Source organism: Tetrahymena thermophila, assembly GCF_000189635.1.
Source record: "Tetrahymena thermophila SB210 genomic scaffold scf_8254058, whole genome shotgun sequence".
Taxonomy (NCBI): Eukaryota; Ciliophora; class Oligohymenophorea; order Hymenostomatida; family Tetrahymenidae; genus Tetrahymena; species Tetrahymena thermophila.
This window is the reverse complement of record NW_002476035.1, coordinates 13,499-28,992: the sequence shown is the minus strand read 5'-3', so window position 1 is coordinate 28,992 and position 15,494 is coordinate 13,499. Positions and strand designations below refer to the sequence as shown.

Genomic DNA, 15,494 nt, shown 5'->3' with positions numbered 1-15,494 from the left:
AAATTTATATATTTCTGATATTAGTAGTATTTTAATTTAAAATTTTTGATTATGAGTTATAAAAGCATTGCAAAATAATATAAATTAAATAAATAAATAAATAAATAATTCCTTGATTAATTAGATATGTGCAAGATTTTTAATTTAAAAATTCTATAATAAATTAGATTTTTTATTGATATTTATTAACAACATTTAAGAATATAAAATATTAATTTAAAATATTTATAAAACTCTTTTTCAATTTTTAAAAATTTATTCGCTTTGCATTTAATTAATTATCATTTTTTATCATATCACAATAAAGGTAGGCCTAATTTAGCTCTTTCCTAATTCCAAAATTCTATTGAGTTTTTATCAGGTTGTTTTTATCTTCTAGGTTCATTTGTTTTGGATTGTGATATTTTGAATTATAAAAACTAATTAATAACAATAAAGCTCTTTTTTCTTTTTCTTTTCATTTTGCTTGATTTTTTTTGTTTTTTCTTTGTTAATTTATTTAGCTCATCCTTTTATTTTCAAATCTTTTACTTTTATTATTAATTAATTAATCTTATTATTTCATATTTTTTCTTCATTTTTTCCTTCTAATTAACTATTTAATGATATATTTTTTCTTCAATATTTAAAAAGTAGTAATGGAATTGGTGACAAAGGTGCATCAGACTTAAGTTCTGGTTTAGTAAATTGCATTAATCTCTCAAATTTGACACTTGGCCTTAGGTAAAAACAGTTCATTTGTTTTGGATTGTGATATTTTGAATTATAAAAACTAATTAAAAACAATAAAGCTCTTTTTTCTTTTTCTTTTCATTTTGCTTGATTTTTTTTGTTCTTTCTTTGTTAATTTATTTAGCTCATCCTTTTATTTTCAAATTTTCTACTTTTATTATTAATTAATTAATCTTATAATTTCATATTTTTTCTTCATTTTTTCCTTCTAATTAACTATTTAATGATATATTTTTTCTTCAATATTTAAAAAGTTACAATGAAATTGGTGACAAAGGTGCATCAGGCTTAGGTTCTGGTTTAGCAAATTGCATTAATCTCTCAAATTTGACACTTGACATTACGTAAAAACAGTTCATTTGTTTTGGATTGTGATATTTTGAATTATAAAAACTAATTAAAAACAATAAAGCTCTTTTTTCTTTTTCTTTTCATTGTGCTTGATTTTTTTTGTTCTTTCTTTGTTAATTTATTTAGTTCGTCCTTTTATTTTCAAATTTTCTACTTTTATTATTAATTAATTAATCTTATTATTTCATATTTTTTCTTCATTTTTTCCCTCTAATTAACTATTTAATGAAATATTTTTCTTCAATATTTAAAAAGTAGTAATAAAATTGGTGAAAAAGGTGCATCAGACTTAGGTTCTGGTTTAGCAAATTGTATTAATCTCTCAAATTTGACACTTAACATTAAGTAAAAACAGTTCATTTGTTTTGGATTGTGATATTTTGAATTATAAAAACTAATTAAAAACAATAAAGCTCTTTTTTCTTTTTCTTTTCATTTTGCTTGATTTTTTTTGTTCTTTCTTTGTTAATTTATTTAGCTCATCCTTTTATTTTCAAATCTTTTACTTTTATTATTAATTAATTAATCTTATTATTTCATTATTTTTTCTTCATTTTTTCCTTCTAATTAACTATTTAATGATATTTTTTTCTTCAATATTTAAAAAGTGGTTATATAATTGGTGACAAAGGTGCATCAGGCTTAGGTTCTGGTTTAGCAAATTGCATTAATCTCTCAAATTTGACACTTGGTCTTCGGTAAAAACAGTTTATTTGTTTTGGATTGTGATATTTTTAATTATAAAAACTAATTAAAAACAATAAAGCTCTTTTTTCTTTTTCTTTTCATTATGCTTGCTTTTTTTTGTTCTTTCTTTGTTAATTTATTTAGCTCATCCTTTTATTTAAAATTTTATTCTATTTTAATATTATTTAAAATTTACACAATTTTATTATAAAATATTAGCCTAATGAATGAATCATAAAAATTCAAAGTAACAAGCAAGTGTCTTAAATTAAAAAGATTAGTTGTCTTTAAAAATTTATTCTGATTATAAACAAGTCACGAAAAAAGGATGAATAAATGATGAATAAATATTAAATGTTTGAATAATATTATATAATATTTTGAAAAGTTTTTTTAAATCTAAAATATAAACAAATAGTTAGATTTTTTTATTGATTTTATATTTATAAATATCATTCAAATTTATTTTTGTAAGTAAATAAATTATTTATTAAAAATAAAAAAATTAAATAAACTTAAATAAATTAATTCCTCTTAAGTAGCCCTATGGTTTCTCCAAAAACGAACAAATAATTTGAACCTGTTAGTGTTATATTATTTCATTATAAATTATATAAAAGAGAATTTAGGAAGGAATGGGGCTTTTTTAGATCAGTAGACAGAAAAAACCTCTCTGCCTACTATTTTTTCACCTTCCAAGTATTTTCCTTAGAAGGCTACATTAAAGACTTTTTAAAAAACATTTTTAAATAAATTTTTAATAGAAAATTTTTGAATATATAATTTATTAGAAATAACCTATAATTCTTTTATTTTTCTTTTTCATTTAATAAAAAAAATTATTTTTTTTATTTTATTTTAATTTTTATTTAGAAAAACAAAGTTGAACTCTACTATATATAATACTTATATTAAAAATTAGATTTGTTTATCAAATTATTTATTTACAATATCTATTTTGTTTAACTATTAATTATGCGTGATCAATTTATTCATTGAATGAATAATTTATTAAGCTTGATATTTATAATATTTAGAACTTTTAAATTTAATAACTGTTTAAGAGCAAAAAGATATATTTATTTGTTTGTTAAATTATTAATAAATAAGAAATAATTAAAAATATAATATTTGTTTAATTTTTATTATAAATGTTGAAAGTTAATTTTAAACAATAAATAGTAAAATATTTAATATTTGTTTTATTTTTAACTATAAATATTAAAAGTTATTTTAAATGATAAATAGTAAAATATTTAAAATTTATTTTATTTTTAATTATAAATAATCAAAGTTATTTTAAATGATAAATAGTTAAATATTTAATATTTGTTTTATTTTTAACTATAAATATTAAAAGTTATTTTAAATGATAAATAGTAAAATATTTAAAATTTATTTTATTTTTAATTATAAATAATCAAAGTTATTTTAAATGATAAATAGTTAAATATTTAATATTTGTTTTAATTTTTATTCTAAATATTTAAAATTAATTTTCGTCAAATTATTTTTTGGTCATGACTTATTAATTTAAGTAGTCATCATTGATTGTCTTAAAAATATATAAATAAATAAAGTATTGAATCAATATATTATTGTACATTATAGTATGATATAAAATTTATACAAATGCTAAAATTATTTTTAAAAAGTAAACAAAATTGAGGTTATCTATGAAACAAATATCAAATAAAAAAAAACGCTAAAATTATTTTAATATAAGCAAAAAAAATTGAAGTTATGTATGAAACAAATATCAAATCAAAAAAAGAAACATAAAAATAAATAAAATTCACAAACTATAATAGCAAGAAAAATCTTAAATTTTTTATTTGTTTTGGAAAAAATTAAATTCGTAGAAGATTATTTACTCATTAAAAGCAAGCAAGGTAGAAACCCTAATATTATGAAATAAAATATTAATAAAACATTTATTTACTCATTCTATTTTCTCTTACTAAACCATTTCAAAATTTTATAATTCATTTAGATATTGATCCTTTTATTTACCAATTATTTATGCAATAAAAGATATGATTTTTCTTGCTAAAATTAATCTAAATATCTTTCAACAAATTTAGAGTATTCAAGAGCTTCATCAAAATCCTTTATATTGATTAAACAATCAAGATAAAAAATCATAGATTGACCTCTTTCCAAATTTAAATTTTGTGAAGTAACCATTTTATAGCAAAAAACAATGATATTTTTTAAACCACTAAGCAGCATTATGATAGTCTTTATTTAATAAGTAAGTAGATTATATACAACTAAGATTATTATAAGTGGTAGAATCGTTAATTACTAAATAGTTTCTTTTTTCAAGAAGTTATTAGTGAATATCTATATAAATATTATCAATTAATTTGTATATCTATATTTATTCATAAATTTTTCTACAGAAAATAGATTCAATACTCTCAAATATAAACTAATTTTCATTTTCATTAAAATTTGAATGATTTCTAGGATGAGGATTTTTACTCAGTCGGCTTAAATAAGAATATTGCTCAATTTCTAAACCTGAATACACCAAAACTAAGAAAAAAAGAAGGTAGATTAAACATATGGGATTCGTATATGATTTTTTATACCTACTCAATCAAGGTCTTGGTTGATGTCCCTCCTCCGTCCCCTTACAATTACAATCCTTAAATTATTATTTCATTTTATAAATATTAATTTTAGTTCTTTAAAATATTTCATAGATTTTATTCATAATTATATTAAAAATTATTTAATTTAAATAAAGGATCTATCTATCTATACTATAAAAATATAATTTACACGAGCTATAAATTTAAAGTATGCAATATTTAAATGATCTTCATAAAAAATATTTTCAAAGATATTAATCTCTACCGACAAATTATTGTAAAATTAATTATGTATTTTTGATATAAAAAAGTTTATTATTTACTTAAATATTTTTTAAGTTATTCATTCTATCATTTACAAAATTAATTAAAGATATCTGACAAAAAACTTATTAATTTAAATTCATAATTAATATATTACACACCATGATTTTTTATTTCAAAAATGACAATATTATTTTATATAAAATTTATTCAAAGAGTTAATATAATTTATGTGTGATTGATTGCGAATCTTAAGAAAAAGCCTTTTTCATCTTTATTTGAATCAGATCTTCCATTTCTTTTGAATTAATTTTTGAGTACTGTCATTCTTTTTTGTATTCTTTTAAGCAGAGAAATTTTGGCTTACATTATTGGAGTAATTTAATTTATTGGATTGTGAGAGTTGATTTTTTCTACCAGAATTTTCAAGATTTCTTGATTTCATTAATGAAGCGTTGGAGAACTATGGATCGAGAGGTACATAAAGCTCATCAGCAAGAAGTTAGTCTCTGAATAATCTCAAAGGTGAGTTTTCAAACTTAAGAGAGACTTGCTAGCTTCTCAAAATTGCTTCTCTAAATCTATTTTCGATGTCATTAATGCTAGTGCTAATAATAAAGAAATATAAAAATAAAAATTGTATTGAATAGTTTAAAGAGATATTACGAATTATTATGGTTGGGGTGTTGGTGGCTCATGTTTTAATATTGCTAGCTGTTATGGATATTTTTTTGGTGAGAATTTTAATTGAATTAATTGCTATCGTATCTATCGTTCTTATGATCTGATTAGAGACTTTATTGGATATTTTACTATGATGAACCTTGTCCAAATTAATTAGTTGATCTAGCAGGATTCTTCTTTTAATCGGAATTATAAGTGTTTCCTCTATTTAATGGTTATTGTTGCTATTCGTTATAGCTGTTATTATGGTAGCTGTGGCTGCTTTCGTTCATATTTGCATATTATGGCTAGTTTCTATTTGCATTTTATTAGCTATTTTAGTTACTGCTATTAATATTGCTGCTGTTAATATTATTATTAGAGTTATTATTGTTATTGTTATTTTGTTAGTTATCTCCTCTATTAATTCTGCTTCTCTTTCTAGTTTCTCTATCAGGATCAAAGTCTGGAATGTGGTCTTCAGAATATTCAGTGTTAGAGATTTCATTGCCAGGTTGGTTTCCTGCTTATCCTCTATAATTTGCTTAAACGTTGGAGTTTTCTCCATCATGTTCATGCTAAATAATATGGTCAGTATTACTTTTATATTATTCATCAGGAGATTGGATAAATTGATTTCCATGTTGGACAGAATCTGCGAGCTTCTTTTCACTTTATTCTAATTCAGATTAGAAACGCTTGGTCTCATATTCCTCTAAATTGAAATTTCCGCTACGCATTTAGTCAATCAAATTGAGTCCATCTTCTAAATTAATACGCTTATCTATCTAATTTAGCATGCTTACTAATAAGAGATATAAATTGTAGCTATATTGGCTTTTGATTGTCTCTAAAAGTGCTAAAATTTCCTCTTCTTTAATTGTATAGTTTTCGAAATCATAAATGATGTCTACATTTTGGAGAGTTCCCATAGCCAAAGCAACTAAACCAAGAGAGAAAATATCAGCCTTTTCTTGATCAACTTCTTCGTTATCCAAGATTGTAGATCTACGCAACTTCTAAAGTAATTCAGGGGCTAAGAAGCACTCAGTTTCTAAATTAAGCAAGTGCTTCTTGTATCCACACATACCTGCTGTCAAAAAGATAATATCTGTAAGTTTGAAGTTGTTGTTGTTATCTATCAAGATAGTCCTTGGTTAGATATCACCATGAACCATACCATTGATTTTAAAGTAATATAAAACGCTCATAATTTACTCTATCAAATCAAATATAGACTAAAATATTTATTTATTAAAACAATTTTTTAATACAAAATCTATTAATTCATCTTAGAAAAAACAATAAGTCCGTGTTTAAAGTAAAATATAATTTTATTCTCAAATTAAATAATTTAGATTTTCATCCTTAAGATAAGAAAAAAAGAAGTTAGTTCTACATAGAAAAAAATAATTATTTGAATAAAGCGAGTTGGGGGAAAATTAAATTTTATAAAAATTGCTTTTTATAATAGATATTGAAGAAATAAGTTAGTTTTTACAGATTTAATTCTTATTATTAGAATGAAGACATTGGCTTGCCTTTAAATTTTATAAAGTAAAAATATCCTGCTTTAGTTTGAATTTAGAAGAATTTCGTGATTAGTTTAATAATATAAAGAATTTATTGGCTTATTAGATGGATTTAATAAAAATAATTTGAAAATTGCATGCATAAAAATCTATATTTTATTTCACTTGAAATGAATGTTTAGAAAGTTTTATTTGCTTTAAATAAGTTTATTTTGTTTGTTTTTTTGCTTGTTTGTATTTGGTTGATTAGTCGATTAATGTATTTGTTAATATTAAGTCAAGATATTATTTTTCTTTTTCTATTGATTTTTTAAAATTACTAATTCGATTAAAATTTATTTCTCTTGAAATCTTATACACAAACAATCACATTCAATTATTATTTTTTTGGCTGGTTCAATATTTTTCAGTAAGATATTAAATTTTATTTGCCATAGAAAATATTTCATAAAATGAATTAACATCAATCACAACGTATTTTCTATATGGATTGAATCATTTAATTTGCTCTCATTTTTTATTTTTATGCTAAATTTCTTCAATATTCGGTTACGAAAATGCTTCAGTTACTTGCAAGAACTCGCTTAAATTAGTTAGGATTATATACAAACCATATATAATACTCCTTGAAAAAACTAAAAAAAACACGAACTATTGAGTTTATGCTGTGTAAATTTAATTAAAAAGTTACATTTTCATCGAAGAATTCTTTTGTTTCGAAACGAGATAGGAGAACTTCCTTAAGACTCAACTTGTGGTATTCATATGCCATATCAATCTTATAAATGTTAGTGCAGAAATTACTATTCAAAATTGCTTATGATCTTACAAGTCTAACCAAATGGTTGTGATTTAAATACTTCTTTGACTTGAGGTCTTCATAGTAATCTCTGCAGTCTTCTCTAGAGTCAAAAATCTTTGTTTTTGTGCAAATTTCTAAATCCTCTTGTGGATTTTCTGCATCTTGCTCAAGATCTCTCCTAATTCTGTATATTTTTATTTCACCATAAGCCTCATCTTCCTCCTTTTAACCGACGTACTCTAAATCCTTTTCTGTATATTGATATTCTACTTAGTTGCCTTCAGCATTAGCTCCAGCTTGATCGCCATCAATATGTTGTTGGCTATTCATGTCAGCTAGTTGATCTTATTGTCCTTATGTATTTCCCATCTTTAATTTTTTAATTACTTAAGTTTTCTTTCTTTCTTATTGAATTATTTATCAAATTATATATGTATTTATTTTGAATTCTTTATCTTTTTCTATTGACAAACTCAATAATTTTTATTTATATTATTATTTGTTTATTTTTTTTATTTATTTTTTGTTAATGTTATGTGCCAAATATATATAAAGAATAGCAAGCACTTTGATATCACTTATTGTGTTGAAATCATCTCAAAACTATACGTTGCTTGCTTATTTGCTTGAATGATAACAAGATTTGATCACTTTCAATGAAGATGTTATTAATCTAAAATTAATGAATTATTTATTAATTTAATGTATTAATGAATGGACTGATGGATGGATGAACGAACCAATGAATGAATGCTTGTCACATTAATATACAACTGATTTGTTTATTTATTTTTATTTGTTTATATTAAATATAATAACGATTTAATGTGCTTTTAAAGAAATATATAAAATTTTATTCAATAAAAAGTAAATCTGTTGATTAAAATTAATAAAGCATAAAATCATAATATCTTTCAAGTTTATTTACTTTTAAAAAAATGCCACCATTTTTCTATTTAAAATAAAATTAAAAATGTTTATTTAAGAAATTAAAATCAACTTAAATTATATGAATAAAAATCACTTTAAAACATTTTTTAAAATTTAATTAAATATAAAAGAAAAAGTAATTATTTCGAGCAAAATGAAGCAAAGAATTGTTTGCGATCAATATTTTTAATTATCTGATCATATTAATTAGATTTGATTATTAAATAAAATTTAAATTTAAAAGAAGATAAAAACATTAAAAATTTTAATATTAATTAACAATCTTAATTGACTTTTTCATTGCGATTTGATAGATTAATATTAAATCTTGCACTTTAGTAACAGCCAGTAAATAAATAAATAAATAATAAATTAATAATTGTTAAAATTAATATCTTTAGTTTAAATATTAATGGGATGGGTGTAATATCTAACATAATTTAATTATTTAGCAAATAATTTAATTCTAATATTTTTTAATAGAAATTTATTAAAAAATAATTTTTTTTCAATATCATCCATTTAATCTAAAAAATATTTATTGAAAAAAGTTATAAGTTTAAAATTATAAATAAAATATCATCAAATATACTTTTAATTTTAGTTAATCATTTAAGGTTAACCAGATGGTTTTATCAAAATTTATTAAATCATAGTACTTGGTTGTATCATATTTAAATTATTTTCATATTGTGGATTATATGAATTCTGCTAATTTTATTAATTTTTTTGTTGAACAAATAATTGTAATTAATTCTAATTAAATTAAGAAGGTTATAACTAATTTGGGTTCCAATTTTAAGGAGCTTAAATTTATAGTAATTGAGGAATGTTTTAACTATTTTATAATAAGTTAGAGTTTGGATTTATCTAAATTTCAAAATAATGAGGAGAACTATCTGAAACACAATAAAATGTGTCTATTTTAGGAATAATGTATAAGTAGTAAATGACTTCAATTAATTATCCTTTAGAACTTAAGGGTATATTGCCAGGTATTTTAAATTGAACTTCAGATTTCATTTAAGAGGATTATACTTTTACGTTAATGCTATTTTCATTTAATTCAATTATTCTATTTACAACTGTATTATCTGCCTTCATACTTAACTGCCCAACTAATTTTATAGTTAATTCATTTACTGTTTTACTAAATTAGCTAAAATCTATTTCCATACTGAGATTCATCACCTCATTAGGTGAATAGCATTCCTAATTCCTATTTATACTGTACTAAATGTATCCTGGCTTACAGCAGTAACACAATTCTGGCTACTAAGCAGTGCTTGTGAAAGTTAAGTCAAAAGAAGGTATTTATTACCCGATAAATATCTCTTGACTTCCATAAACTGGTTTAACATTTGGTTCAGTTGAAATAATCTCAGCAATAATAGAATATTTTAGAGAACATTTTATCTTTTCACTACAAAAATATTAAACAGAAGAAGGAATTTTATCTGAGATAGCCAATTAAAATGGAATAACTAACTAGCATGGATTGATTACAAATGCAGATTATAATTATCCTTAGGCGAAATCATAAATAGGAATTTAAAAATTAAGAAAAGCATTATGACCCTAAGCTTAAATAGTTTTTCTTATACCTTCTCTATGAGTTTCAAATGTGAAGCTAGTTTCTTCTACCCCACTTAGAGTTACTTATAAAATATGACCTTAAAACGGTTCTTCTAAGTTGATATTCAGCAAGCCATGAATAACTTCGTTGCTTACAAAGTATGTCTTTTAAAGCTAAATATAAATACCTCCCCTAACTTATCTTCTGTTATCCTTAGGATTACTTTGACCCATATTTTTTTAATTTTATAGTCTATTTTTTACTTTTTTTCAATTTAAATTCTGCTTCTTTTAATTTTTTTTGATTTTCATTATATTTTTTGATTTTTTTTAGCATTCATGTTTATTATGTCAATATCTATCACGTTTATAATTTTACATTTTTAAATTCGAGATGAACTTCGATTTTACCAATTTTATAAACCTATTTTAAGCTTTCTTAATTAATTTTAATGGTTCATTACTTTACTAGTAATCTTCTATGCATATTAATATAAGAATACATCATTCAAAGTAAATAACCTGATGAGCAAGTTAAGTTTATTTTTATTTGATATTTGAGAATAATATTAGATCCTATTTGATTAAATAAATTATTATGTGATTTTTTAATGCTGAAGTTAACTAACTAGGTGAAGATTTGTTATTACATATAATAGATTTTAATTTCTTTCTTTTTTACTTGCTAATTTTAATAAAATGATTATTGCATTTAAATTCTTTGATTTAATAAAAATAATTTCTTGTATTTTATTTTATTTTTAAGCATACACAAATTCGATAAAATTGTAATTCTTTTTTATTAATTTCTTAGTTTACAGATTTAATGTAACAAAGGTTTTATTCTAAATAAAGTTTTTTTTAGATTAACATTAATTGATATTTTTTCATTTGATCACACCTTTTTAATTTATATTTCATTAATAAATCTAATCAATTTAATAGTATAAAAATGAGAGAATTCCATATATATTCAATATATTTTGATTATTAAAATTTAATGATACAAATAACTTAAAAATATTAAATTTTATTGGCAAATATTTTATTTATTTATAAGCTTTGATTTACATTTTAGAATCATCTAAGTGAATGAATTTTTTTTATTATATAAACTGGTCAAAAATAAAGGATGGATAGATATCTAATTACGAAAATTAAATATATCTTCAAACTTTTGAAAAAATGTTTACTTTAATTAAAGTAAGTGAAAAATGTTAATTTATTACAACTTATTTAAAAATATTTGATCTACTAATACTATTTTCAAAGAAAATTCTATGGAAGTAAATTTATATTTTTAGTTTCAAAAATAATTTTTTAGTTTTAAGTATTTTCTTCTTAAAAAATAGGTACGCAATTTATTTGCTACTTTTTTTTACTTGAATTAAACTATAAATTCTTCTAGTAACTTAATTATATTTTCTAGTTTATGTAATTCCATTATAATTTTTATATTATATTTATTAGTTACCATTATTAAATGTAAATTAAAAGATTTAAATATAAAATTTAGTTCAATTATTTTTTTTAAAATTAATATTCTATTTTATAATCTTCATAAACTGATCTCTTTTTATTTTAATATTTAACTGTTATTAATCTAATTGATTTATATTTTATAGATATTTAATAAATTAGTGTTAATTAGAATTATATAGTATTGGAAGGTTCTGTTATTAATAAATAATAAAAAAATAAAGTGGCACTCTGTTTATTTTTATTTATACACAAAGTTCTTTTTATAAAAATTCATCTTCAAAGTTTTCATCACGCAATCAATTTAGAATATATTAAAATTTTTAACAAATGTTATTATATTTTACTATCAACTTAACAATTTATTAAAGAAGATAAGTTTATGCTTAGATAGTTTAATAAAATTTTCAAAACCATAAGAGAAAATAAATTTTAATCTTGTTTGCTTTACTATATGTTAAATGTTATTAATTTTAATTTTTGCTTTTTTGTTTTTTAGTTTGGTACATTTTATTTTAAATAGCTGGTAAATTTAGAGATAAAAATAATTTAATAGGTTTTAGCAAAATTGTATTGAATTTATTTTTAATACATATAAAAATTTAGAAATTTATGAAAAACTAATTATTATCTGAAAATAATAATTAATTAATTTAACAAATAATTGGCCAATAATTTAAACGAATTCATTTCAGAAATGGTTAAAATATATAATATTAACTAACTTTTCAGAATCTAAGATTAGAAAAGAATCTTAATAAATTTAGAGTAATTAATTTTTTAGTCATTTTCATTTTTTAATTAGATTTTTTATAGTTATTAGAATTTTATATTAATCTAAATTATTTGTGAAACAAAAATTTCCAATAATAATTAAATTCATAAAAATATTGTTAATTTAAAATGAATTAGATTATAATTGGAGTATTAAAAAACTTTTACAAACAAAAGTAAAAAAAATAAATTCTAAATTTCTTTTCTCTCTAAAAAAATGATTTTCTATTTATAATAAAACTATTTGAAAAAAAGCATTTTCACTTATCTAATAACTATTTATTGTAATAAATTAAGAAAAAAGAAATATAATCAATGTGGTATTGAAATTGCAAATAAACTAGAAAGTTGCAGAGATATAACACAATTTGTCCTTAAAGTTCAGTATTTAATTTAATGCCTTTTAAATAAATATTATTTTGATTTGAGATTTTTTTATTCTTTAACTTTAAATTTTTTAGTCAGTATTCGAGTTGTTAAAAATTAAAGTCTAAAGTAATTCAATTAATTGCAAGCAGTTTGTCAAAATGTACTTATCTATCTCACTTAAAGCTAGATTTAAGGTAAGTAAATTATTAAGTGATTTAATTTTGTAATCCTAACTAACTGTTAATAATTTAATAAAAATAATATTATATTATTTCTTAGTTATTACAGTTTAAGGGTTGAGGATATAAAAAATATAGCAAATATAATAATAAGCTGCTAAAATATAACTTATTTGAGTTTAGATATAGAGTAAATTTTAACTATTTCTTTTTTAATTTCTTATTCAATTTTTTCAATGGATACAAGGTTTCCTGATTGTTAATAAGAAGGAATTAATATAATTTCAAAAGCTCTATAAAATTGCTTAAATATTACTACCTTGAAGCTTAGATTAGGGTAAAATATTTAATTTTTATTCATTCAATACGATTTTATTTATTTTTTTAAATTTAATTTTAAGCAATAATTATAGTTTGATAAATGAAAAAAATTTTACAGATGTATTAGAAAAATTGACAAAAATTCAATGTTTGAAGCTAGGCATATTGTAAATTTAAATTTATTATCACTAATCTAAAAATTTATTTACCCTTAATTGATTTGGAATGCTTTTTATAAATTTTACACATTTAAAATCAGATCAACAGCAAAACCTAATTAATGCTTCAATCTATTAGGAAATGCAATAGGGAAGTTGTTAAATATAATAAAATTAGAACTTAATCTCTCAAGATATTTTTCTTTGTAAAATTATTTTTTATTTTTAAAATTTCTTTAATATTGACATTTTTTATTAGCAATTACAAAATTGATCTACTTACTTAAAAGTTTGCAAACACTTTAAAAAATTTATTAAATTTAGAAAGTTTGAATATTAATTTAAGGTAATAAAGCAAATTTTTAATTAAAACATAATATTTATAAATTAAATTAATAAATAAATAAATAATTAGTAAAAACAAAATTGTAGATAAAGAAATTGCTATTTTAGCAGAAAGTATTATATTTTGCTAAAAAATAACTCATTTAGTGCTTATTTTAAGGTATTATCATATTTTTATATAATTAAATTACCGTAATTTCCATATTTGAATAAGCGAAATTTTTATATAAGAAGGCAGTAAGTATAATTTTTTTAATCATAAATCTTATTATTATTCATGTATGTAGCCTTGAAAAAGGCAGTACCCTATAATTCTATATATAATATTCTTTTAAATTTAAAGTAAATGAATTAAAAAATAATTTAAAATAAAGTGCTTGCTTAAAAAAATGAAAAAAATACTTCATTCAAAAAATTTATTGAAAAATAAATATTATTTTATTCAACTATTTTTTTATTAGTGAAAATGAAATAAAAGCTGAAGGAGCAAAAAACATTTCATTTATACTTCAAAAGTGTTAAAAACTAAAATCTTTAACTCTTGATTTAGAGTAATTTTAAATGTAATACATATAAATGAAATAAAAAAGTTTTTCAATAAAAGACTAAATAAGTTAAGCAAGGAAGGTGGAACTTATATTGCTTAAGGATTGTAGAGTTGCTCTAACATTAATTTTATGAATCTTTCTTTAAAGTAAATTTTTATCTTATTCTCAGATAAATTTTTTGATTTTTAAATTTACTTCTTTAGTTTTTTATATCACTTAATTAGTTAAAATATTTTAAAAATTTAATATTAAATTATTGACTGAATAGTTGTTATCAAATTTATTCGTCTCTTATTTGTGCAAAAAAAGTAAAAATATCATTTTTAAACCTTTAGGTCCAATCATATACATGTTTCAGAAGCTTAACTCATTGGTTTATCTTTAAAAAACATGCAAAATTTGAAAATTTTAAATTTAAACTTGAAGTAATTAATTGCCTTTGCATTTTTTATAGCATGAATTTATTTAAACGTTTTTTAAATATTAGCTCAAATGAAATGGGACTTAAAAAAGGAAAGGATGTAAAAAGTATCACTGATTCATTATAACTATGTTAAAATATCACAAATTTAAGTTTAGATTTAGGGTAAATAAATAAATAAATTAAAATTTAAATATGTGTGTATGTATGTACATCATAGCATATTTATTATAAATCTAAAATAAATAGAAGTAATTGTATTGGTGTGGAAGGGGCTAAGAATATTTCTCTGTTGATTTAAAAATGCTACAATATAAAATATTTAAAACTTAACCTTAAGTAAAATTTATTTAATATTACAGATTTTTTAATTAAATATTAAAATTATTTAAATATTGAAAAGCTAAAATTAAATTAGTCTCGAAGGTGTGAGATTTATCTCGAAATCACTTGAAAAATAAAGACATATTTTACATTTAGAAATTTAAATATAGTAAATTCTTTTTTTTTAATGTTATTAATTTAAATAGAGAATAGTTTTAATTGATTAATTAACTACTTTTGCTTGATATTTACTTAATTTTAATTAAAAATATAGAAAAAATAATATTAAAATAAATGGTTATGTTAGACTTGCCTAAGCTTTAGCTAAATGTTAGCATTTCACCAGTTTGAATTTAAGGTAATTCTTTAACTAATTAATTAAATAAATTTATTTGTCAGAATGATAAAAATTTAGTTTTTTCTAAATTATATTTAGTTTC

At 20.4% G+C, this 15,494-nt stretch overlaps 5 protein-coding genes across 5 annotated transcripts; 2 read left to right on the top strand and 3 right to left on the bottom strand. All coding sequences in view use genetic code 6, as the record gives it.

Annotated features, from left to right (window-relative positions):
• Positions 1-638: 638 nt before the first annotated feature.
• Positions 639-2,074, top strand: TTHERM_001394380 (hypothetical protein; the record flags this gene model as incomplete). Its single annotated transcript, XM_012800595.1, has 5 exons — positions 639-682; positions 987-1,076; positions 1,339-1,428; positions 1,692-1,781; positions 1,990-2,074. The coding sequence occupies 5 exons, from the start codon at positions 639-641 to the stop codon at positions 2,072-2,074; spliced, it is 399 nt and encodes a 132-aa protein (XP_012656049.1).
• Positions 2,075-3,644: 1,570 nt separating this feature from the next.
• Positions 3,645-3,957, bottom strand: TTHERM_01394380 (hypothetical protein; the record flags this gene model as incomplete). Its single annotated transcript, XM_001029630.1, has 2 exons — positions 3,645-3,671; positions 3,784-3,957. The coding sequence occupies 2 exons, from the start codon at positions 3,955-3,957 to the stop codon at positions 3,645-3,647; spliced, it is 201 nt and encodes a 66-aa protein (XP_001029630.1).
• A 960-nt stretch (positions 3,958-4,917) lies between these two features.
• Positions 4,918-8,000, bottom strand: TTHERM_01394370 (protein kinase; the record flags this gene model as incomplete). Its single annotated transcript, XM_001029629.2, has 3 exons — positions 4,918-5,242; positions 5,301-6,535; positions 7,521-8,000. The coding sequence occupies 3 exons, from the start codon at positions 7,998-8,000 to the stop codon at positions 4,918-4,920; spliced, it is 2,040 nt and encodes a 679-aa protein (XP_001029629.2).
• Positions 8,001-9,143: 1,143 nt separating this feature from the next.
• On the bottom strand, positions 9,144-10,370 carry TTHERM_01394350 (arrestin; the record flags this gene model as incomplete). Its single annotated transcript, XM_001029627.1, has 1 exon — positions 9,144-10,370. One exon carries the CDS (start codon positions 10,368-10,370, stop codon positions 9,144-9,146), a length of 1,227 nt encoding a protein of 408 aa, XP_001029627.1.
• A 2,803-nt stretch (positions 10,371-13,173) lies between these two features.
• On the top strand, positions 13,174-15,184 carry TTHERM_01394340 (kinase domain protein; the record flags this gene model as incomplete). The annotated part of the gene is made up of 6 exons (XM_001029626.1): positions 13,174-13,274; positions 13,676-13,762; positions 14,223-14,324; positions 14,366-14,455; positions 14,764-14,895; positions 15,157-15,184. 6 exons carry the CDS (start codon positions 13,174-13,176, stop codon positions 15,182-15,184), a joined length of 540 nt encoding a protein of 179 aa, XP_001029626.1.
• Positions 15,185-15,494: the final 310 nt, after the last annotated feature.